This window comes from Botrytis porri, assembly GCF_014898465.1.
Source record: "Botrytis porri strain MUCL 3234 chromosome Unknown BPOR_009, whole genome shotgun sequence".
Lineage (NCBI taxonomy): Eukaryota > Fungi > Ascomycota > Leotiomycetes > Helotiales > Sclerotiniaceae > Botrytis > Botrytis porri.
Window position 1 is genome coordinate 1,891,381 of NW_024066083.1, and position 25,727 is coordinate 1,917,107.

General features: G+C 43.7%; 7 protein-coding genes across 7 annotated transcripts; 4 read left to right on the forward strand and 3 right to left on the reverse strand.

The window, feature by feature from the left end:
• Positions 1 to 2,566: 2,566 nt before the first annotated feature.
• On the forward strand, positions 2,567 to 3,026 carry EAF01_007351 (uncharacterized protein; the record flags this gene model as incomplete). Its single annotated transcript, XM_038915606.1, has 2 exons — positions 2,567 to 2,718; positions 2,819 to 3,026. 2 exons carry the CDS (start codon positions 2,567 to 2,569, stop codon positions 3,024 to 3,026), a joined length of 360 nt encoding a protein of 119 aa, XP_038769244.1.
• Positions 3,027 to 5,863: 2,837 nt separating this feature from the next.
• Positions 5,864 to 7,222, forward strand: EAF01_007352 (uncharacterized protein; the record flags this gene model as incomplete). Its single annotated transcript, XM_038915607.1, has 1 exon — positions 5,864 to 7,222. One exon carries the CDS (start codon positions 5,864 to 5,866, stop codon positions 7,220 to 7,222), a length of 1,359 nt encoding a protein of 452 aa, XP_038769245.1.
• Positions 7,223 to 7,677: 455 nt separating this feature from the next.
• Positions 7,678 to 10,812, reverse strand: EAF01_007353 (uncharacterized protein; the record flags this gene model as incomplete). The annotated part of the gene is made up of 1 exon (XM_038915608.1): positions 7,678 to 10,812. One exon carries the CDS (start codon positions 10,810 to 10,812, stop codon positions 7,678 to 7,680), a length of 3,135 nt encoding a protein of 1,044 aa, XP_038769246.1.
• A 1,017-nt stretch (positions 10,813 to 11,829) lies between these two features.
• EAF01_007354 (uncharacterized protein) lies at positions 11,830 to 12,522 on the forward strand (the record flags this gene model as incomplete). Its single annotated transcript, XM_038915609.1, has 1 exon — positions 11,830 to 12,522. One exon carries the CDS (start codon positions 11,830 to 11,832, stop codon positions 12,520 to 12,522), a length of 693 nt encoding a protein of 230 aa, XP_038769247.1.
• Positions 12,523 to 13,325: 803 nt separating this feature from the next.
• On the reverse strand, positions 13,326 to 14,462 carry EAF01_007355 (uncharacterized protein; the record flags this gene model as incomplete). The annotated part of the gene is made up of 1 exon (XM_038915610.1): positions 13,326 to 14,462. One exon carries the CDS (start codon positions 14,460 to 14,462, stop codon positions 13,326 to 13,328), a length of 1,137 nt encoding a protein of 378 aa, XP_038769248.1.
• A 6,246-nt stretch (positions 14,463 to 20,708) lies between these two features.
• EAF01_007356 (uncharacterized protein) lies at positions 20,709 to 23,206 on the forward strand (the record flags this gene model as incomplete). Its single annotated transcript, XM_038915611.1, has 5 exons — positions 20,709 to 20,850; positions 20,901 to 21,299; positions 21,356 to 22,323; positions 22,374 to 22,536; positions 22,587 to 23,206. 5 exons carry the CDS (start codon positions 20,709 to 20,711, stop codon positions 23,204 to 23,206), a joined length of 2,292 nt encoding a protein of 763 aa, XP_038769249.1.
• Positions 23,207 to 23,748: 542 nt separating this feature from the next.
• On the reverse strand, positions 23,749 to 24,916 carry EAF01_007357 (uncharacterized protein; the record flags this gene model as incomplete). Its single annotated transcript, XM_038915612.1, has 2 exons — positions 23,749 to 24,792; positions 24,863 to 24,916. The coding sequence occupies 2 exons, from the start codon at positions 24,914 to 24,916 to the stop codon at positions 23,749 to 23,751; spliced, it is 1,098 nt and encodes a 365-aa protein (XP_038769250.1).
• Positions 24,917 to 25,727: the final 811 nt, after the last annotated feature.

The following is a 25,727-nucleotide window of genomic DNA, read 5'->3' on the forward strand; positions in this document are numbered from 1 at the left end:
ATTACGAAAAGTTCAATCTCGAGTTCCTGGCTTCTAGTTAGAGGTTCACTAATAACAAGTCAAACAATGTACACAAGCATCCAGCATTGCTCAGCTGCTCGAAAATATTTGCGAGAATGAAAATTGGACTATCTTCAGGCTCAGCCATATTGGGTACACAACACACCTTTTGAAATTCTCGAATTTCTAAAGAGCAATGAAAAATGGTTACAACTCGACAAGAGATATGTCGAGAATGGAGGGAAGTATTGGGTATGCAACCACAATGAACCAAACATCAATCAGAAGATAGACAGTCACTCTAGTTGCTGAACCCATTTCTTCCATATGAATTTCCTCATCTGAAGATTCAAAATCCACGGAAATGACTTGGAATTGAACTTTGATCTGACTGATGGCCCGTTCAACGGATCCTAAAATGAGCGCTTCGATTCAAAAGAGACATTCCAGGGAGTTCCATCACCAGCATGACGGATTCAGTCCGAAATTCTACAGGCCAACATTAGATCACATGGACACTCGCCGATCCGGCTATCCGAAAGAACCTGGGATTGTTACTTAGGGACTCACATGCATTAGTTGCTTAACGCGAAGCCATGTGATTTTGGCAGGGATCCCCATCTTGAACTCCTAGATTGAGTCACGGTTGAATTATATTATACGATTGCCGGCGGCACCGAATCACGAATGAAGAGAGAATGATTTATTGGTTAATAAATATGCATGGCCTAAACGATTTACTACCCCATATGTGTCCCGTCACGGAAGTACTTATCGACGAACTTCACAAGCTCGGTCTTACCTTTTATCAGTTGGCTGTGAATATGAACCTCGAGGAACTCGTTCTTCGAATCGTAGATTGGTGGAAACGTTCATTTTCTTGGTGAAGTCCTCTTCTTTCAAGTGTGATGATCTTAGCAAGAAGAAAAACTTCAGAAGGCATGGGCAGTCATATTGCTCTCAATACAAAAACGTGATTGATCCGCAGCTCTAGAGCGAGAAGAAGAACGGAGGATAGTTAAAAGAGTATGTGCGATGGATAAGAGGGAGCAGTCTAAGCAATGAACGACTGGAGACAGTAAGACCAAGGATTGAGATACTTCATCTTCACCCACAACAACATTAACTCCAAATTCTCAGGCTACTAAACGTCGGAAGAAACCTGCTTTCAGCATAACTTCCAATCTCTGGCATCGCTCAACCTTTTTCAGGTGATGACTACTTAACATCCTGAACAGGATTATCTTTGAAAGTACGGACATTTCACAGGACTGCAGACAGGATCGTCGAGCATATTCGGATCACACCAGGATCTGAAAAACATTGTACCAAAGGTTGCTTTCTGAATTGCTAATCGGACGAATCATCACACGGAGCTAATCGTGATCTTCATATGGAGGATACATGATTTCTCACATTCAAATTTCCAACGATTCTTGAGTCAATGAGAGGATGTTGGAGTTAGTAGATCATGCAGCGAAGCCCGTAAAGGTTCGAGCAAGGCTGAATGAAGGGTTAACAAGACAAAGAAGACAGATGGGTTCCGGGATCGAAGTTATTGAGATTAATAAGTACCCAGAATCAGCTTTTCGTCTTAGAAGTCGACAGGGATAATTGGCGCTCTCAGTAGTAGTCGAAGATATCGGCGACATGCAAATTTGTGATCATTGTTACATACGAGATTGAATGCTATAGGAGAGGGAGCCTTTTAAAGGCAAGAAATAACATGGAAGTATTGTCGATTTGCCTCAGATTGCGATAAAGATGGCACTGCAAGCTGTGAATCTTGACAGCAATTGCAGTGTGAGATTGGAAGCTTCCTGTGCCATACGAAACACACGCAAAACATTCGAAATCCCCACATAATCGACTCCATACTTCCAGCGACGAGGAAGGAATACTTGTAGGGGGTACGAGGATTAAGGAAGATCCCATCTTGACGAGCAGAGAGCTGCATAAATTCGGCAAGATGCGCTTTCGAGTGGTTAGAGTAGACACACTCCATACGCAAGTACGCTGCACGATACTCCATCCAGGCGACAATTTTTCGCTAGAGATGTGACATGGTCTATCGATTGGAAGATATTTTTACCGGATCGAGATAAGCTATTCAGTTAAAACTGACTTCTTGTATTTTATCGGGAATCAGTGATGTTACACAAAACTAGAAGATGGATTTTCACCAGCAGATTAAGGGATCTCCGATCCGAAAAAATACAACTTTTGAGAAAGATTCAGATGTTCGTTAGCTCTGGCTGACAGGTGAAGCTCTCCAAATATAAAAAGAGAACCATATGTGACGAATATCACATATCTATGCGATCCCTCGTCACACTTAGAGATCGTTTTCCTCTCTAGCTTTCTTATTCTAGTTGTTTTGACCTCTATCGATTTGCTCTAGCATGTGATCGTCAAATTGTGTTCAATACGATACAGGCATTAGAGAAAAAAGGGGAAAGAAGGAGGTGCTTTGCATTCTAGAAGGGAGCCACTAAATAGTAATCAGAATTTCCTAAGGGCTGAAGATCTAGCTTCCAAGGTATCTTTCATATCATATCTTTGGAATATGGATTCATCAGTAGAGAGGGTATTGCAGCAGGATAGGGGAGATAGTGCCCGAAAGGTCAATTTGTGTTCTCCGAATTCGCCGTCGTTTCCCCAAACCGGTCATAAAACAACTGGGATTGACTCTTTCAAAGTCTTGTCTAGAGAATCGTGGTAAGATACCCGAGGGGATGTTGTGACTATTCATCAACAGAGAGTTCCCAGCTGTATGAGTGTTCTTCGTCGCCATTCTAGGTTGAGGTATTTTTTATAGGGAAAACCTCGCACGACTCAGAGAACAATGTTGGACGACTATCCGCACAGGGCATTGCGAATCCTGGATCGGTTCGGATGCTGAGATCCACTCAGGTCTAGAATCAGCTTCTCAAGCATCGATGGGTGCCCGGCAAAGGGCTCATTCGAATGAGGGAGCCAAGACTATTGAATTCCTGACAGCAAGTGTGGAGGTAAAACAGAAGTGATTTGCTTTCAAATTTCATATCGACGATGTACCAGTCCAATGTAGATTACCACTTGAGGACATGAAATATGGTTCTTCGCGCCTCTTGCACCACATCATCTTGGGATCTTCACGCGAAAAATTGCTGTCACCTGCCCAATGGAGTTTCGGCTAGACAAAGAGAGAGAAAGATCGAACAGATTGAGAAACTATGTTCTGACTGTCCAACTATGAGAAATGGTCGAATCAGGTCACAGAGGTTGTCCAATCAACAATTAGGTATCAAACCACGGCCAGAGTATGGTATTCGTCAGATTCAGTACAAAGCACCAAAGGATCGAAGCATCGCGCTGAACATGAACGATTGGAAATGCAAGCTGCCAAATATCAAGGAATGATTGTTTTGACCTGCTTCTGTGATGCTTTTTCTATCAAAGAATAATGAGTTCGACGGTCGGTATGTTAACGCATACCAATATTATGCACCAGGATATGGAGATTTGACGATCACGCAAGAGATGTGTTTGAGATGACATGCATCTAAGCATCACAGCTTTCTGAGATCCAAACCGCATGTATTAGGATGGCCCTCAAGGTCCTACCTCCAGTGGTAATTTAAGGAGAGGTTGCGCCCCAAAACAGATGAGCCTGAAGTGTATGGAAATAAAAGTGGGTGGTAGATTCCTAGCCATATTCGGCGGGACTGTCACTAGCTCTGGAGGAAATTCAAAGGAGTCGCAGCACGCGATGTCAAAGATCGTTTCACCCAACGCTATAAACACGCGATAATCTTCAAGGAGATCATCTAAGGGAACGAACTCTACATTAAGCTGGACAGCGGCAGTTATCAAACGGAAAACACGTGCTGTGTTCTTTGATTGTCTGGTGAGCTGATATTCAACCTCACTGAAAGTTTTTGAAACTTATACTGGTACGACAGGTCATCCTGAGACCCTGAGGTCGATACCCCACCAGGAACTCGTTAGTGGCGCTGGCCTTGAGATGTTGTTCATAGATGTTCCAGCGGGAAGAGAAGGATCGAACTGTTGTAGAGCATAAAAAGAGCATCGAGAATATCATTTCACCTGATACTTCACCAGAACGGAGGGCTTCTCCAAGAAAGAGCAAGAACAAGTTGCAATGCAATTTTAGAGAGAAATCAAAGTCTTCGTTAGGTGAGGATTAAGCCGAGTAGAAGACCCAAGGAGAAGGACAGTAAAGGGAAAGAAAAAAAAGAGAAAAGAGTAGAGGAGAGCTTGGTAGGATGAAGCAATACGCACTGAATTTAATGAAGTGACGCTTGGAAATAAATCGAGGGCATCGGAGGAACCAATGATGTCTTGTTTCTTCCAGCATAAAGGTTCGCTGTCGAAGTTAAATTGCGGTCGTATATCAAGGAAGAACTTCATACCATTTCAAGACAAGCGGGAGCATCTCCCTAAAATCAGAGAGGATATATCGGGAGTAGTCATTGGTTCCCCATACCGGGTTACATGATAATTGCGAGGATTTTGGCTAAATTTGCAGGAAGTTAATAGTTGAAAGGAACATTGGAAGATACGAGGCGCAACATCGTTGGCAAATTTGCAATATGGATAATAAAGTTGTGATATTTGTCAATAGCGCGCGATGACACCGGGGTAAGACATGTGATCTAGGCTGATTTGAGACCTTTTATGGCAAGTGAGGGGTGAGGAGAGTTTGGTAATTTTGAGAGAGTTTATTGTGGATGTAAGTAGATGTAATTAGAAACAGAAAGGATTCAATATCCTAAGAGAGTAGGGTACTTGTCTTCTTGACTTTTGAAACTAGATCAATCCAAGCTAGCTATTGCAGTGTTTGAGTTCGAGATGGAAAACGAGATTGATAAATGAAGTTAATGGCGTTGAAGAATACGAGCAAGATGTATATTGACATGATAGACTTTGAACGTCAAGTTGAACGTCAAATTATGATTGCGAAAATAGACATTCCAACAGAAAAGTTATGAATCATCGACTTCGAAGGTCATGTTTAGTGTGAACGAGTAAAGACTTTGTGAAATCAGACAGACAGCAAATCTATGAAAGTCTGGAACCATTTTGTTATTCTCCATGAGAAACTTAGGTAATTCAGCATCCAGCTGAGCCAGCTTGTCGGAAATCATGTTCGTCATTCTGTGACATGTGCACCGGGATTTATTCCGACTTTTGCAATACGGAGTTGTCGGGAGACATCTGTGTTTGCATAGCTTGAGCCTATATTCGGCTTAACGAGCTTCTAAGCTTCGGGCTTTCGAATATCATGCCTATCTATAGCCTAATTGAGCTTGAGATATAAGCTTTACTACCCTAATTTAGCAGAGCGGGCAATAACTTTTAGAGCCTTATAGGGCCTTAAGACATACACCACCTAAAAGAGCCTATAATCTCATCCGAAATGACTGTAACCCCCGTAGTTCATTCTGACTCTGGTGCGCTCGGGACTGCGCCAACACCCCTGAGCGATGTCCGTCACCCAATTCGGCTAACTACTTTCGTGCTAAACAGACCCATAAATGTGGCTGGTGATTCGTCAATATAAATGGCTTGGCTGACATCAAGCTAATCCACCGACAACAAGAAACAACAAACCTGTTGAGCTAGCTGCCGACTTGTGCCCACACATCTACGAAAAATACATCGCATCGTGGATACCGTTCCCTGTGCCTTGATTTAGTCGGTACCAAGATTGCAAATTCAAGCCGTGATGATGAACTGGGGAGATTTGCGGTGAAGATCTCTCAAATCATGGATGAATATAAGGTAAGGTACCAGAACCGGTAGGGCGCAATTCTCTTTTTTTCATCCCTATCTCTTCTTTCTCCTCATCCATCTCAAGATGCGTTCCTCAGTTCTCCTCACGCTCGCTCTCCAAGCTACCAATGTAGTCTCTCATTCACCCAATTCCTATTCTTTCGATCCATTGGAGCATCTAGCTGGAACCGCACCACCATTCGATCCTCAAGATCCCCCTACTGATCCTGCTCCTCCTCAAGGATGCAACGTAACTCGAGCTGCTTATCTTGTCCGCCATGCTGCAATCTATGCCAATGACTTCGACTACGAAGAATACATTGAGCCTTTTGTACAAAAGCTCGCAAACACATCTGTGAACTGGGCGAGCATTCCAAGTCTTTCCTTCCTCTCAACATGGCAAGCTCCTATTACCGATCCCGAAATCGAAATGTTGACCAGATCGGGTAAATTGGAGGCCACAAACTTGGGTGTGGATATCGCGCAGAGATATCAAAGTCTGAGAACCCCAAATAAAATATGGACGTCCACTGCAGAAAGAACCGTGAAGACCGCGCAATCTTTTTCCAATGGTCTCGCAGACGATGCCTCGGATATTGAGATTGTCCAAATATACGAAGGAAAGAACTCGAGCGCCAATTCCTTGACTCCATACAAGGCATGCCCAGCATACAGTTCCTCAGGCGGAAGCGAAGAATCCGGTGAATTCCAAGAAGTCTACACCAAACCCGTCACCGCACGTTTCAACAGCTTGGCACCCGCATTCAACTTCACCTCCAACGACGTCTACGGCATGTCCCTTCTCTGCGGCTACGAAACCGTGATCCGCGGCTCCTCGCCCTTCTGCGACCTCTCGGTCCTTTCCCCTACCGACTGGCTCGGCTTCGAATACACCAACGACATCCAATATTTCTACAACACCGGGTACGGACACGAAGCCTCCGGCGCCATTGGATTCCCCTGGGTCAACGCCACCTTCAACACGCTCATGACGGAACAAAACAACGCCTCAAACGCCACCACAGATCAAGATCTCTACATCTCCTTCACCCATCGCGAACTCCCTCCCACCGTCATCGTCGCACTCGGTCTCTTCAACAACTCCGCCTACTCCGGCGCCAACAATATCAATGGCACCATGCCCCTCAACACCATCAACTACAACCGCGCCTGGAAATCCAGCGCTATCCTCCCCTTCCTCACCAACGTCGCAATCGAAAAAATGGAATGCGATAGCTTTGGTTACGAGGCCGGAACCTACTACAGAGTTTTGGTAAATAATAGTCCACAGGATTTGGTTACTTGTACCGGAGGTCCCGGAACAAGTTGCAAGGAGGAAGACGTGCAGGAGTGGCTGAGCGAGAGAGCGGAAGTGGTGGGTTCGTTTGTGGATGTGTGTGGTGTGCAGTATGATAATGGGACGGATGTTTTTAGTATTTATTAATTTTCTAGAAGATACCTGGGTAACTTTAACTTCGTTTCTGGGGATAGGGGGTCATTTAATGATTAATGGGATATAATACGTTTTAAATACTTTTTCATTGATCTATGCAGTGATGAGAGCCATGTAGTGGGACAGTGATATTTTTTGTGACACTGATAGCAATAGAAGTTGTGAAGAACATCTAGTTATAATTTATTTATAGGCATTACTTCCTAGACTGTTACATACACGCATCTAGATAGCATTTCCAAGCTGTCCCACCCGACCGTCCGACCATCTATCTATTCCTATCCTTCCCTCCAAACCCCAACAATAATGGCCTCCCTCCCAATCTATCCCGCTAAGAAGTAACAATAGAAAAGAACACCAAAATAATTCATTTATTCATTACCATCCACTCGCTACTCTTGTAAAAAAAAAACCCACAGACCTCCTCCCCCATCCCCACCGTTCCCTCAACGCGAAAACCCCTTCAAAAACGCTTCTAAAACATCTCTCCTCTTCTCCTCCACCGTCCTTTTATTCCTCTCTTTCACCCCCACACTCCCTTTAAAAACGATCCCCACAAACACCTCCGCAAACGCCCTATTAACTTCTCTCCTCCTCACTGCTGCCGGATCTTCCGGAAGCGGCGCTGCTCTCCCTTTCCAACTCAGCGTTCTCTTTACGGAATCGAATCCAATACGAACAGCCGTGTCGAGGGAACGTCTTACTTTTGGTATCGGTGCCAATTCTCCCGCTACACGGGAGAGTGTCGAAGTGAGGAAGACGAAAGAGATATTGTGATGAGGTAACGAGAGAATATCCAGTAGCCATGCTTTTGTTTCTTCGACGTCCGATTGAATATTGACTCGAGATGTGATATCGGAGTCGATTTGCTCGCATAGAGGTGCGGGAACAATGCCATCGGTAAGACTGCGTAAAAAGAGGATGAGAACTTCTGCTACGATTTCGAGTCGATGAGCGGCTGGAATTTCCACGGGAAATATATCATATATACTTTGGTCCGCGTCAAGAGCTGTTAATACTTGACTTTTCAACGCGATCCTAGTAGGTTTATCTTTGTATCGCCATGTCTTTTCATCGAATGGCCAACCGGGAGAATCTCTAGGTATCATCGCCCCTTCCAACATATTTGAATCAGCCACGACACGATCTGTGAGAGAATCGACGACTTGTGTAAGTTTGAGTAATTCTCGAGGTGCAGACCAAGTCACTTCCTGGCCTCTGTTGACTGGAGGTCCGGGTTGGCCTCTTGGACGAGGTAACAAAGCTCGCACGCCACCTTCTGGTATATGAATGAGCTCTTCAATAGATCGTCCTAGACAAGATTGGAGCCAATTTCCCTTGATTGGAATAAAATGATCTCTTCCCTCCGTAACTCGTAATACCAATACATCTTCGAGTAGGACCTCCGCATTATTCAATGACTTTACAGAGGAAGGGTCGTCCACTAAAACCTCGAGTGTTACATTGATTGCATCCCCAGGTTCTAGTGTAACCTCTCGTTTAAGATCTTGTAAGGCTCTATCATCTTCATCCATAGAGAATCCTGCAAACCATACACTGAGCCATGACGGTGCAATTCTGTCTTCTTGGCCTTCAACACCAGGTCTATCAACAAATGCAAATGTAGATGTGACTTGGCTCGTATTTGCAATCGTAATATTTCTAGATTTTCGGTGTTCGAATTCAACATCCCCAAAATCAACAGCTCCATTTCCGTCATCTGAATTCTTCCGAGACTTGTCACTTTGATGACTTTCCTCTGTGTTCTGTGAATGATCTATAACAATGGTTATCCCGGGCCGAGCTTCATTCTCCGCTCGATCAAGGTCTCTAGCAACCTCTTGCTGTACTTTTGACTTTATTTCAGGTACGACTGCGTCATATTCCAAGCTAAAAACAGCATCGAGTGGTTTGTGATCTGATGAGAGGACTCGTTGATGTGAGGTGTAAATATCCAGATTTATTCGATCTATAAATCCGTCCCTAGTTATTACTGGTGCGTTTTCATTGTCCTCAGTCTCATCGTATTCGTCATATTCATCATAATCATCGCTCTTAGAAGGAGTAGTCTGTTGCTCCCCATCTTCATCTGGATCATAGCTAAAAAGGACATCTTCATCATCGGTGGCATGATCCATTCCTTGAGCCCTCATTTCTTCATCTTTTGCTCTTGCCAATGACTCTTCATTCATCTTGGCATCAAACACCAATTTGTCTCTCCGTGTTCTGAATAGAATTCTATCACACCAACTTGGTGCCCTTTTCTTCTCGCTCGAATCAAAAACTCCCATACTCCCTACATCGTATTTGTATGTTGGAAGGAATGTTACCGGCCCTTCTCTCCAGCCGTCGTGGAACGCTCTTCGAGCTTTTTGGACATGCCTTAATTGGTCATGTGGTAATAACGAATCAATGGTAGCTTGTAATGAGGCAGGATCTTGGCTTGGATCTTGCATGAAATCATCAGGATCGGGAAGCGTGGTCACAGTAGAAGAATCGTCGTTCGGGTCAAACGTGCTACTGCTTTTACGAAAATCTTCCTCAGATTCGTCATCACTATCAATAGACCTGATTACGATTGGTCCGTCACCAGCGTCAATTTCGTTGTCAATCTTCTTTCTTGATCGCGACCCAATGTCATATTCTCCTTTCGTATGAAGCATCAGCAATCGTCGAATGTCGTCTCCCGGTAAACCTTCCAATCTGAAGTTTAGATCTCCAAACCAGAAAGCAAAATCTTCATCACCGATGCTCTCCTGGGCATCATCTAGAACTCCACCTCGGCTTATAGGGTCGAAATGCGTTCTTTGCACTATTTGTTGAACATCCCAAATTCGCCTTTCCAAATGCGCTTTATCCGTTCCCGAAGCCAAATGTGAATTTACGAATACAAGTCGAGTTGTTTCTCCCAGTACTATCCTAGTAGTAATTGCGCCTTTGTTCCCTAGATATCCCATGAATCCAGTCCCAATACTGACGGTACTGACAGAACTTATCGTAGGTGCCACGGCTGGGGATGCGTAGATGAACATGAGCAGACCAGAGAGCTGTTGTTCAGCCACTAAAGTGTAACCTTCTGGTAAAGCCCCAGAAAGTGCTTTCCTCCATATTGTTGCAGGATTGTCATTTGAATAAACTTTGCCAATATATTCCTTCGCAGACGTGAGCTGAACAACTTCTTGTAGTCCCAAAACATATAATCCGACATCTTCTCCGCCAGCAATTATACCTTCATCGCCAAGCGGGATTGTTGACTCTTTCTTCTTCCTCCTTGATTCTTGTTCCTCGACACTTTCTATGTTCGATTGACTATTTTGCTTCTCAATCGCATTGGCTATATCAAGCCCAGCTAGTCGTTTGTCAATCCCTTTGCCTTGCACAAACCAACCTGCGAGATCTTTCTCGGTTCCAGGACAAGCAGCAACATTCCAGCAACCAATCTTTATTTTGATTTTATGCGGTCGAGTGTATTCGCTTCGTCGCGCATAGACAGCTTTCGAGAGGGATTGTGGACTGGAGGTCACAGGCAATTCGACTTCGACAGGTTCCTCATCTATCGAATCTCTCGTGTTCGAGACCATCTTTGAGGGTTTACAACAGTTTTCAATGATAACAGACGTCAAAGTTTCATGACATGTTGATTTTGCGCGGCCTGTTTCCCTTCTATTCTTTCTCGAAGATCGTGCTCGGGTTTCTTCTTCTTCGCTGTCTTGCTTTTTCCTTTTGTTCTTTAAATACCCGGGATTGAATGACGTAGGCTCAAAGCTCACCGGGGGTGGTTTTTCAAGAAGAAATCAAAGAGCGAGTACGATGTAGTGATTGGAGGCAAGAGAGTTTTGCAGGCGGAGTAGCAGAAAGGTTTGTGAGTATTTCAAAGTCAATGAATGAGTGTGTGAGAGAACGAATGGCAGTTGATGCAGGTAATCATGTAAAGGATAAAAGTAGACGAGTTCAACAAATAGCGGTACAAGTACCTAATAAGTACCTACATAACTACCCAACGACCCAACTTCCTTGGTATACTTTTCTATTATTATTATTATTATTATTGTACGGACCGAACCTAAAGTCAATGTAATTGTGGTACTAATGGTGCTAAGGGTACTACTTACTTACTATAAATGATGCCAATGGTGATTAAGTGCTTGCTAGTGGGGGTTGTTCTAGAAGTATTAAAGCCCACTTGTTGTCCAATTGTGCCCCCTTGACGGTTTGGATTTTAGTGTTCTCAGGTGCATTTCACATTTCCCCATCTGTTACCGCGAGGCTGACATCCTTCTTCCTTCATGACAATACCGAATAAATCTTGCCGTCTCAAAATACAATAAACTTCATTCACAAGACTGCCATTCTTTGCATTAAGAACGCACACTCGAAACCGTATTCAGTATTCAGTATTCCATACTGCTTAGATCAACAGATTCATCTATCCATCTAACTGCCTCGCAACTTCACACCACCACTTGCGCAGCAATAAATCTACGACCTCAACCACTTATCCGCCAACAACGGTAGGGCTCCATAGACCAGCTAAATCGTTAGCCTTCTATCTACCATATCTCAGGTCTTCTATCCTCGCATAGATCAAAGCCGTCAGAATGACGCCTCGAAAGCCTCGTCAGCGTCAAAATCATCCAGGACCCTCTCAGTTGAGCCAAGTTCAAGCTTCCGACTATGATACCGAGACGCCAATACTGGGTCCCGCACCTCCTACTCGTACCAACGAAGAACTCAATCTATCAGTCCTCAGACGCTACCATCCATCTATCCAAAAGATCACTTCGCTTGCGGCATCTGCCACTATGTACATGTTTTCTCTAGAGTCAAAGACTTGGGAGAAACTTCCCATCGAGGGTACATTGTTCGTCTGCGAGCTTTTACCCTCACCCACCACCGGGGCTGAAGACCACTGCATTGTGGTTCTCAATCGCAAGGGCCTTAATAATATTATTCACGATTTCAGCGAAATGAATAATGTGGAGATTAATGGGGAATACTTATATTGGACGGTTGAAAAGTCAGAGACGGTCGGAGGTACTCCTGTTGCAAAGGCTTATGGTATATACATTCATGATGATGAGACGGGTACGAGAGTTGCGAATCAATCAGAAATTCTCAAGAATTGGAAAAAGACACAAGCTACCATGCTTGACGTGCAAACGATGGAAAGTATGGTAGAGAACCATGGAAATACAGAACCCCAGGCACCTCAAACCCAAATTCCAACCAGCCAAGTAGAAGCTCAGGGAGGAAGGAGATTGAGCATAACAGATTTATTTGGTGCTCGTTGAATAATCTCAGCAGGATAGCTACCAGGAAAAATGTTATTTGCTACGTTCAAAACCGGGTACCAAATGGGGAAACATCATGATCTTTCGCCTATCCATACCGCATTCATAGCTCCGAATGATCTTTCAGCGATCATTGAGTTTTATAGCATGGGTTGCTCCACGGCAGGTATCAAGAATGATTATTGCCGTCGAGCCGTGGTAAAATAAGAAGAACAGCAAAGGCAGGCATGAGGAAGAATTATAGCAAGATGGTAAACGACATGAGATTCAAAGGTCTGTGAAAGGTCGTTCGTACGAAGGATTTTAAAAATGTCTTTGGTAACCCATTAATGGAACACAGGCTTATGAAGAGGCCAGTGGCATTTCACCATTTGTGTGTTTTCCAATCTTATCTCTTTGCGAGAACATTTCAGCGATATCTTATTTTTGTTAGTACAAACGTGATGTTTTGGCAGCCTTATAAAATGACGAGTGGCATACATCCACCGGGTTTGCCATACATTGAGTCTTAACATCTCGCTATGCAAATCAATCACAATGTCAAGCTTATTTACACAATAATGCTCGACCACATTACTCGAGGATGATATTTGCAAATTAATGTAAATCTCGCAACGAGAGCATCGCTATATGTATACTACGACGATTGCTAGATCGATTTTTATCCACTTTGTCCTGAGCACTCACGGTTAGGGAGTACTTGAAGGGCAATATTCTATAGTATGCCCTTATGAGAACTATCTCCTCACAAATGCACATACATTTCGCTGATACCTACCTATATACAACACACAACACCCCTATCAAGAACCCAATAAAGATTTCTCCAAATCTAACCACTTCTGAACCAACATTACAAGTTCTTCCCGAAAATCAGATGTGCCCAGCCAAGTTTTTCGTGAGTTTGGCAAGATGGCCGATATACAGTCTGGAAGAAACCAGTGACTAAACATATTGTGCATCCTACTCAGACCACTCAGACCGGAAAATTCCCCAATGGTAGGGAAATTTGGTTTGTTTCTCGATTGCCAAAGATTCCATTCTTTGTATGCTAGTAGGATGAGCGTGGCTAGGGTACAGAGGAAAATAAACTGAAGTATCAGAAAAGTGTAGTTGAGGAAAGATTGAATTCGAGAGGATTGGCGAGTCGTGAGACTTTGGACAATTTGTCGTATGGTATCATTCTCCGTACGTGATCTTTTCCGTCCCGCAGAAGATCCTTGTAACGTCTCATGCGCATCATACCACACCTCTCCCAACTCCTCATCCCCATCCTCATTCTCCCCACTCCCAGATCCCTCCACATGATCCGCTGCCGTCAAAACATCCATAAAAATATCCTCCAAATAAACCCCCTCCCCCAATTCAAAATGATTACACCTCCCCTCCCCCCACCACATATCCCTCACCGCATCCTCCCACCCCACCAACCGATGCGCAATCAACCCCTCCTCCTCCCCCATCTGATCCCACCTCACTGCATACTCCTCTCTACACTCCAATTTCGGAAACACACTACTAAACGCCCACCCATTCCTCACCAAAAACTCTCCCACCCATCGCGGTCCCCCCAATAACAAAACCCCCGGCTGCGATACCGCAGCAGATATTGTTTGTAGGTACTCGGTTTGATAATCGCAGCTGAAATCTAGATGGTGTCGCTCGAGTGAATAGTCGATTACGTGCAACCATTCGTATTCGCGGTTCGCGTGCGCGGCAAGGTGCGTTTTGCCGATGCCGGAGAAGCCGAGGATTATTTTGGCGCGCTGGCGGAGGGGGAGGTGTAAGGGTTGGGGTTGAGGTTGAGGTGCTTTGGGGGGAAGGCGGGAGTGAGGGGGTAGGGTTAAGGGTGGCGAGGTTGAGGTTGAGGAGTGGATGTATTTGGATGGGGGAGAGAGAGTTGTAAGGGGGGTTGTTGTTGATGCTGTTTGTCTCGCCATCTGGAATTATTGGTGCGGTGGAATGGTTTTTGAATATAAATTCATGTTGAAGGATTGTGTAGAGAGAAATATCTCATAGATTTCATATTTCAGTATCCATTTTTTTGGGTTTCTTTGCGAGTATTTTTAATGGTTTGCAGCAATAAATCATCGTTCTCGTCATTAATTCTCTCGATATTTAGGGAATCAATGCAAATGGATAATATCCGAATCTGAAAACATGGAAATAAACCTCCCTAAGGAATAGATTTTCGGGAATGTCTTACCTACTTTATCTAGGTAAGTAGGAAGAATGTCTAAGTGTGGCTAGCAACATTCCGAAAGCGTCGCTTACGTCAGGGGATAGTAAGTACATGCCGTTTTTAATTATTCTGAGGATGTCTTCGTGGAGAACTGCGGAATACACTAGGAGGATGGATTGGTGTCGAGATTGAGATTGAGATTATGTAGTTAATAGGTACTCAATGATTGATTAAATAATCATAGCCAGCTTTCTAATTCCCAGTATCCATACAGCGATACCATACCCGGGAAATCCACACTCAACATTCAAACCTCAACGCATAAACACATAAATACACAACGTAACGATGCTCTCACATATCTAGCACCAAGGAACAAGAGCGTCTGTGCTACTGGCTCTGATTTCCTAGTGCACTGTCACATCTGCAAGTAAGAATCAATCGCACGATGATATGACATAACATGACATAACATGACGTAGCATGAATATCTGCAAGTTACATAGTAGGTAAGCTTGAGGGTTCTGATAGATAGGGCTGAGAGTTGGGAATATTGAGATGATGTGTGGTCGATGTATGTGTTGAGATGGTTGAGGTTTTGGGGAGTTTTGATATTTGAATGTTATCAGAGTGGCGATTCTGCTGGGCATGGGGGTATATTGTTGGGTTGAGTTATACTGTAATATATGAGGATAAGCAGATTTTGAAAATCGGAGATGATTCCATATGTAGGATAGCGGTGAAGTGTTGTTATACCAGATGGGAAGATTCTTAGGAGAGAATGTAGATCAGGGTAACTTCGACTGTTTGATTCAATTTTTATTCTTCATTAGCTGTTCATATGAAAAACACATTGTCTTACATACATACGTATGTATACAGTTAGCTACAAACCCATTTCAATCTGTGGAATTCAATTACTTCGGGCCCGAGTAGGGCTGCATGAATACATGCAGGGTAAGCATCTTGCATACGTGGGATTATTGAGTCGTTGTAGTTTTGAGATTGGATGATGCGGTGATGTAAAGCAGCGTGTAGAGAGTAGGAATCATACTGTGCAATTGTGTGGTGCGGAGTGAAATTTGCTGGTGTAGAGGTATTGATAGATTTACTAGTTATTAGATCTTCATCTTAGTGTAGCTAACTCATCAAGTATCTAAAAAGTCTTCGTAACATCCACGACGGTGACATGTCTGGTAATATCAACATAATATGACAGTGGATATCTCCCTAGGGCATCAAACAATTCATCTCCTAAATCAAACCAATCCAAACTACCCCCATCCGAATCATTTTCTCAACTCTCCACAAGCCAGCAAACCCCAATTGAAAGGGGCACTCTCGCTTCGCACTCTCATACTCATCATCATCTTCATCCTGCATACCCACTGCGCCACCCACAAGCAACAACCCTCAAATACCCATCCAAAAACCTTACTCATCAACTCACACATATTCTCTCCCTATCTCATATGCATCTCCGCCACGCCACAGTCAAACACGAGATCTCCACGCATCTTCATCTTCATCTGCCTCTGGAGCTAATTCTAATCCAATCCCATCCCATCCCATTCCATCCAACTCCCCACCGTCATCGATCCCCTATACACACAGAACAAATCACATACCAGAACCCACTACCCACAGTTTTCCGACTCAGCCCAACTTTCCATTTCCATGCATTTCCTAGTACCCCTCCCGTTTGGAATATTTCTTCCATTCTATTTCTAGCCACTCTTCCATTCTCAGATATCATTCGTTCTTACGACTAATATCCCAAAACATATTTGCGAATCAGATGTAGTAGCAGGGCCATCATATCTACGTAAGCAAGCAGGTTTTCTTACTCAGCTTCCAATCATCTTCTTTTGGCCCTGGGGAATGCAAGCTTTAGGATTAGGGGGTGTGCTTGTTATGGTTGTTTCTGATGGCGGATGCGAGGCTGATGTGATCCGATTCACACGTCGGATGGGGACTGCCTGGAAGCTTCTGGAATGGAGGCTCAACTCATTCAAGGGTTTTTAGACAGGGAGAAATGTGATTGAGGAATATTTGGGTAGGGTCTGGTATTCTGGTTGTTCTTATTGGGTGAGCTCTAGAAGGAATTTCAATAGACATCTTGTATGGATGTGCCTATTTTCTCTCTGGTAGATACTGAAAGAAGTGGCGACGTATTTTATAAGAAATGCAAGATAAAACTTGTGAATAGTATCGTAGATCTAAAGTGCTTTTGTAATAGTATAAACCCCAACCATATCTCAATCCCTCAATCCATAAACCCTTGTCGCCGTTAAAGTTCCCAGCCAGTTCGCACTGGTAATGTAAAATCTAAACCCGAAAGACAACCTTGACATAATGTATCACCCATCCAACATAGTAAATACCAATTCTTCGACTCCCAATGCGTTGACCGGCAACGTTGACGATACAGTGATCCAGACCATACTTCATGCCAAATCCCAATGCCAAACCCATGCCAGTTCCAAGAGAAACCCAATACCCAGAAATCCAATACCCAGAACCCCAAGTCCTCAAACTTCCGTTTCCAAACGAAGACTATGCACTAAGCAAGTTCATAACCCAATAACTGATAACATGTTGTACATTTCGAAACATATATCGAGATGGGTAAAAGCTCGACCAAGTATCTTGCCAAAATTCAAATTCGAGACACAACACTACAATAGTAACCGCAAGGAGCAGGTCACAAGTTTCGTGCTAGTGATGTGATGAATGCAACTCGCAGGTGTATCCGACGAGTATTGTTCTTTCTTCAACATAATGACCCGGTGTTCCGTATGCGGGACACATGTCGATCGCGTGGGTGTAGTAGGGACATCTGCATACAGAATAAAGTTCAACGAGTACGTAGCACATGATCTCAGGTTTGTGTGGCTTAACGATAATCGCGATTTTGAGATGGAGCAGTTGAAGAATTTATGAGGTAAACTGGCGATGTTGGTCGAGTTTTCTAGATTATCGAGAGGTATAATCTGAAAACGGGAGAGGGTATAAGATCTGCAAGCTGGAGAGGAGATGATTTCCATCGATCATTGGCATCTTATATAGCATCATTCTGCATCGGTCAACATAAATTTAGCAAGAGAGAAGGGTGCCTTGAAGAGCAATGATCCTTCAAGTCTTCGCCTCATTATTGTAGCTGAAGACTAAGGTTGCTATGATTATGATGACTTCTACCATCATAGATGTGACTCTTACGATATACGAGTGTTGAATCTCCACAAGTAGTTAGATCTATTCCAGGCTTCTTGATAAAAAGCCGAGGTACGATACCCAACAATGGAGGTAGTTTCAACGAATTATGATGAACCTGAGCGGTAAGCTGTTGAGAAGAACACAAAGCTGTTGATCGGTTCCGGCAGGAGTAGCATGGCCTTAGGGGCTGAGTCCCTTGCCATTCAGGTCAGGCACAGTAATGACTTTTTAGACTTTCAATACAAAGCTTCCCATTAGAACGAACTCGATCTATGCATTGCACCGCATGGAATTGTAGTCATGTGTTTTGGAGTTCCTGGTGAATATGCACAGCTGCAGCCCTATGATAAGGCTGCAGAGTTCGTGTGCTTGGTATACATTACACTTTCGGCCCTTCTGCTGGTTCTCAATCAGACTTTACTACTGGAGGTATTCTTCGAATGTAATGTGATGCCTGAAATATGCGGTCAGCAAATTGTTCCACTTGCTTGCTGTTCTCTTGACATAGTGTTTATCATTGCCTGTTTCAATCACCTCCAATTCTTGTACTCGGAATGGCCGTCACAATGCATGCAGGTTCTGCTTTTCCGAACTTGATTTGTTTGGTCAACATATAGCTGGTACCGATAACGACTCCTGAGAGGTTATAGTTTGCCTAGGGCGTCACCCTTTTCCACCGAGATCCTGCATTGTGTAGGTTACCGGTACGCGCCGAAGACCCAAGTCCGCATTTTTAGTGCTCTTCAACGTCTGATAAATAAGTCTCACAGGTTGAGCGTACGACCTAGTATGCTCCCCATGTACCTATCATTGAGGCTTAGATCTCATGGATATCAGAATCAGGTTATACCGGAGGGATCTTTCGACCAAAATCCACGAATTGCAGTACTTTTCTGTAAAGGCGGTGACTTGGCGCTGGTAGATGAAGAAAAGGTGAGCGTAACGGTGAGTAGCGATCATGCGCAAGAGGTGGTGTAGATGTAATACGACATCACCTCTGCAGAGACTCATGCAACTTCAGGGGTGTTACATCAGCTTTACCAATATGAGTATGACATATCTACCGCGGCCAAATAGTTCCTCCAGCACTGATTCCATTGGGATCTATACATGTTGAATTAACGTTATAGAAACAGTTCTCAGCCTTATTTTGCGAAATCGACCTTCTCAATCGCATGCTATGGCTGTCAAACCACACTTGTTTTGCCATATGAATGTACCTAGTCGGATTGGGACCCGAACGATGTGTTGCCCATCATGCAAGCATGCATCAGAGTGACAGCTCGAATAAGCTTAAGCTGCATAGGATCTAGACGTTTCCAACGAAATTGGATAACTTGATGGAGGATTTGAGGAAGTAGAAAGAATGATAAGTCAAGTCTACTTGAATTAGGCCACTTTTCTCATACTCTCAACCTATACTTGGATAGAATAGCATTATGAGAAACTCTGGTTAGCCCTGCTATGTGGAAAGTTCAGAGGGATCCGACTGCCTGGAGGGAGGTTGTATTCGTGTAGCTTTGGTCTACATGAAAGGTGGTTGTGCTACCCCGGATAACGGAGATGTCAAGTAGATGAACCGGCGGGGTGATATGTTGAAATCATTCTCTGAAGGCAAGGCAAATCACATCAACAATAAATTGATGATTTACAGCCATATTGTCCAATTTAAAGCCATTTTACAATACGCCCCGTGAGGTTCGTGAGAGACTTTCTCTGTCTGTTGTTGTATCGAATGTCGGTGAGCTTCAGATCATTCTAACAAGGAAGGTGACACCCTCGGGACTCTTCTACAATGTGTTAACTCATGTGTGCAAAATCACGTGATACGCCGCACACCTCATATTTCCTGCAACGTCTACCTACAATTGACTGCCATCACATTTTTTCGAAAGGTTTAACTGCCTATGAGCATATATATAGGTGTTTTCTGACCATCTTAATACTCGAATATCGTTCTTCATCGTGTCATCAAAACCCTTCATCTAGAAATGCATAGCAGTATGTTGAAAAAGCAGCTGTTGGAGGAAATATGCCATGCAGCGACGTGGTTGATAGCAAATCATGTTCTTCCAACGGGAACCCTCCTAGGATAATGGCTTCATGAATGAAAACATGTTTGGACATTCATTTGTGACATCTTCTCACATTCGAGGTGTCGGAACAAATGGTATATCAATCTGCGCGTAAGTACTGCGCAGTCGAAGTCGCTATCTATACCTTATTATAGACCTTTTGATTTACTGGTCATCGATCGGGAGATATTGTTTCTGCTACATAGCCCTCAACTAGTCTTGCGAGTTATGTTAGTTTATCAAGGTGTGAGATTCACTGAATCGTTATTTCCAACAGTGAGGATTCAGAGTTTGATTGGTAAATCGTATTCACTTCTCTATTTAATGGGGGCAATGCATGTGCTGATGGCACAGTTGCATTGTTATACCATACGCCTCAATGAGCTGGCACTACCCAAATTGATTGTTTTCCTTTTGTATGGGCTTTTTCTGGTCGGATCAATAAGGTTGTAAGCCACCGCTCCAAATAAAGCAACCTTGGAATATACTCATTTCGCTTCATTACTGTGCCACCTAAAGGAAGCACGTTACCTAATCAGTCCAGCATATTTCAACTCCGTTTAGGATTTGTAGTTTCAAAAACAATAGGAAGACGAAGACAATAAGCACTGCTTATCATTGTTTTCGTGAGCCATACCCTTTATTTGTCTTGATCCATTTCTCTTTTCTTCTCCGTCTTGTTTCTACACAAAATCAATCTCAATTTGGCTGAAATGGTTTTGAAAAATCTTAGACTAAGGCTGTTGGCCTTGGTATCAACGAGTGTCTTGCTAAGCTCAGTAACAGCGACGGCAGTAGATGGCTGTGGAGCAGTTTCGGATGTGATCAAGTCACATAATCATGGTCATCCAACAGGTAAACCAAAATTCGTATACTTACAAGTGGTGACTAATGTGATCATCTAGCAAACATCCAAAGATTTAACGCTTCCATTGCTCTTCAATGCCTTCAATCCGTACCCCTGGATGTACAGCGCTCATCAGATTTTGTTGATTATATAGAGCCATTCTGGCAATTCCAGAGTACTCTGGCCTATCTCAAAGATCCTCCATCAGGCTACCCGTTACCTGGCGCTGATATGCTGGGAGGCCTAGCTGAGATTAAGGAAAATGTCAATTCAGGATATTATACAAACCAATGGGAGTTCGAAAGGGATCTCCATGCTCTGGGAAACATATTGCCTCATGATTTCCATGTCAACCTGCCGCTTCCCCTGATGAGCGTCTTCTCCTTTGGTACATCAGATGGGCCATTGGTATCAATATCATCCGACGGCTTAGCATTGCCAGAGATATATTTTAAGTGTACGTATAGGCTTCCCATTTTAGTCGATTATTGTCTTAGAGCTAACCTCGCATAGATGATCTTGGCAAGCAGAACAACATGACACTATCCAAAACAGGTAATTGGACAGCATCACCACTGGTCAAAGTCAACGACCTGAATGCCACTTTATATCTTGAATTTCTCGGTCAGAGCACAAGTGTTTACCAAGACAACGATGCCAACTACAACCAAATGTTCTATTCTTTGCCGAAATTGGCCTTTTCCGGAAGCAGTGGAATGTTTACGTCTGGAGCATATATTTATGGATTTTCGGCCGATGTTATTCAATATACTTTCGCAAATGGAACCAGCGTAAATGCCGAAATGTATGCCTCGACAACCCTCAATTTTACATCCATATCATCAGGACAAGACCTATTCAACGCTGTAGATCTACCAGAATCAGAATCACCCTCTTCGAGCTCCTCAGCCTCGGATAGTCGACAGAGCACCAAAACTAAGACAGCAGAAAGATCGATCACATCACTCACCGGCTATCCCCAGCCAATCGTCATGCATCCGGACGGCTATACAAGCGGTTACTTCTTCGAAGATACCAAGACTGCAATTTTAGCAATGCAGGGGTTCAACGACCCTTATCAAAAAGATGGCAAAGCAGCAGTCGAACAACAAAGAGTGATCAGTGAGTTCTTAGCTGAATGTCAGAAGGCGCAAATGGAATACTTGATTGTAGACGTACAAGGAAATGGAGGCGGTTATCTGTTCAGCGGATATGATGCTTTCAAACAGATTTTCCCATCTTTAGTTCCATTTGGAGCATCACGATACCGAGCCACCCCGCTGGTAAATTATATGGGTACCATATTCACTGGTGCCGGAGCTTACGATAACAGTCATGATTACCTTTATCAGGCACAATCAGAACTTGATGGTAATGGACAACCCTTTCAAAGTTGGAATCAGGAAGCCCCTAACACGCCGATCTACGGTGATAACTTCACTGCGGAACTTCGTTACAACCTTTCGGATCACGTTACGATGGTAGGTCGTTTCCTCAACCGTAATTAACTTCATGCTAACTACTTCCATAGACCCAAGCAGGAGGCATCAATATCACAGGCTACCTAGACGAGAGCAACCCTCCCCCAGCGGTCTTCAATGCCTCAAACATTGTGATGCTTATGGATGGCGGCTGCGGCTCCACGTGTGCTCTCTTCGCCGAGATGATGAAAGCTCAAGTTGGCGTGCGAAGTAGTACGTTAATTATCTACATGCAGTTGTTCATTCCGCTAATATTCCTATAGTTGCCGTCGGAGGTCGCCCACAGCCAGGTCCTCAACAAGGAGTATGCGGCTCTAAAGGCGCCGAAGTATTGACCTACAATGGTATCGCATCTCAAATTAAAGCTCTACCAGACGCACAAGCAGCCTATCTTAAAAAAGGACTCGAGTTGCCCGACTACCCAGCTCCGGAATATATCCCTAACATCAAAGGCAACGTATCCCTCGGATCTGCATCAAGACTGATGTCTGGCGGTCGTTTCAACCTTCGAAATAACATGCACGACGACGACGAAACATTTACACCCCTACAATTCCAATACGAAGCTGCTAATTGTCGTTTGTTCTATACTAAAAATGATATCTATGATATCACCGGCTTATGGATGAGAGTTCATTCGGTCGTATGGGGAGGCCAGCTTTGTGTTTCCGGTAGCACTATTACCGACGACGATACCATGTCCTCTGGCGCCTACGACACCGTACCATTTGGCGATTCCGCATTACCGAATATTGAACTGCCGGCTCAACCAGGCTTGGTACCTATTGGAAAGGGAGTCAAGAGTTGGGCGAGCGAGAGTGGAAACCGTGAAGAGAGTGCGCAGAAAGCTTTTGTGGGGGCTATTTGGAATGGATTGTTGTGATTCTTGGGGGTGTGCATGGAATTGGGATTTTGGGAATGGGAACATTTTGGTCTGCGTTTTGGGTGTTGGTAATTGCATATAAGGGCGTTTTCTGGAAGATTGTCCATATGGATAGAGGGCAATTGATTGGTAATATTGCATGGGATGTATTCAGCGAAGGCGTGGGGAGTAATAGCATCACGCGTAGTGGTGTGGGTTTATGATACGAATTAATACTATTTGCTATGAAGTTTGTTGGGCTCGTATTTCCCTTGTCTCAGATAGCAATGCTCGAGTAAAGGGTTCTGCAATGCAAGACATCCAACTCACCAGCAGGGATTGACATATATGTAGAGTATATCGCTGTTATGCTTCCCAGCTAGGAGACATATGCTTCTCTTATTTATTCAATTTCACGTCTCAAGCTAGACTATTGCATAGCTGTATATGTATAAAACGACATGTTCATCCGCGCTCTTAAATCGCCATTTAATCAGCCCACCCTTGGGTATATCCTAAAAACGCCAATATCAACCTCATGAATCGTGCCTTGAATATCGAATTTACGCTCCCTCATCCATCGCATCTCCATCTCCCTCTCCATTTCCGCCTCCACTTCCACTTCCATTTCCGTCTCCATTTCCGTTTACATCCTCAGGTGGCGCAGCGTGACTCTCAAACATCCCTACAACCGTTTCCAAATCCTCCACTTCTCCATTCCCGAGTTTCCTTCCCTCGCCCTGCCACTCTCCATCTCTAACTTCACCTTGTGAACCTAGCTCCAAGCCTCGCACGTTTTCAAGATGTCGTCTCGTTTCCTTTTCAATGAATTCCAGTCTTTCTCTTCTCCAACTCTTCTCTTGCTCTCCCACCATTCCAGCCATGCCATCGCCTTCGGATAACTCTTTCAATCTTGGTCCTAAATTATCCAGTAACTGCTTGAGCGCAGGCAATTGCGCCAAGGCGAATTCGGTGGTAGTCGCAATAGGATGTTTTCCATCCTTCGTCAAATTACCCTTTTTCTGCAAGAATGCCAATGAAGGTCGCTCATCATCCTCAACATCGACTTCCATCTCCGTGCCATCCTCGGCCTTCACAGTTTTCTTAGCCGAAGAACTTTGACTTGGCGATATGATTCCTTTCAACGCCGCAATAGTCCTTTCATTTCTCTCCTTCTCTGCCCTCAACACCGCATTCAATTTCATCGTCTCCCTCAATCTCTTCCTCTGCAACGTGACCGTTTCCGACGTGGGCACTCCATCCGCTCCTGCTCCATTTTCCTCCGCACTCCTGAAATCCAATCCTTCATAATGGCTCAATCGAATCCAATCCCTGACATCCGGCGGCACAGCAAAAACGTTCCTCAGCAAATAAATTTCCATCTTATCGAAATTCTTATCAATCTTCGCGTTGAGCAATGTTTCCAGCTTGTAGACTCCGTTCTCGATTTCGTGTTGACATTGTGTTGCGACTTCTTCGGCGGAGAGGGCAGAAGTGGGTGTAAAGCCGATTGAAGAGGGGGGAGCAGCGAAGAGACCTTTTTCGAGCGCATCGATGGCTCGGAATGCGAGGAGATTGATACTGTTTATTATGTCGTCGATGACGGCCTGCGATGATGTTAGAGATAGGCGATATCTCAATTGGGCAGTATCGGTATCATCATATCTCAACACTTACAATTGGTCTGTATGTCAAATGCTCCGTGAGGAGAGCAGTGTCTGCGGCGCTCATGTTTGTGGTAAATATTATTTTGCGCCGGTGAGCAAAAGACAGCAATGGCAAGCCCGAATATTCAAATAAGCCACGGAGAATGTTGCAGAATCTGAATTATAAACAATACAAACAATCAACTAAGTAATGCCACAAGTAGAGAAGAGCAATTCTACTGCGTGGGAAAACCTTGTAGAATCGAAGTCGAAGATGGTGACAGAGAATTGCGGGGGACGCGTTTAGCAGGGATATATTTTAGCGCGATTTCGAGTCTGCGACTGTATTTGCGCTCCCGGTGAATTCAATCGCATCTCCCCGGTGACCCCTCAAGTTAATGGTAAAACTCAATTATGACTTCATATTCAAGATGCATTTTGGCGGGAGACGGGGGCAATAATTAGGTTCTGTATCGGCGGAGAACCATATGTTTGAGTTAATCAACTATCTATTATCTTAAAAATTAGGGTTGAGTATTAGGTCAGGTGTACCTGAGTATGCCTGGATATAAATTCCAAGTATTTTAACGTATTATAGAATTATAGAATAGAGTAAAATCCCTATGAAATACTATTAGATATAAGTATACCTTTAGGTATTATTAAATAATATTCATATGATAGTGATTATATATCTTTTAAATTTTGATTCGATTAATAAGATTATATAATTATATAACTCAATTATATAATATTAAAATCCCTAATCAGATAATAACCTTTCAATACTTAATATAATCAGAAACAGTTTTATATTAGATAATATTATAGAATAATTATATGTTAATCATATAATTCATACCCCAGGTATCGAATACTCAGCTATTTTTCCGAAT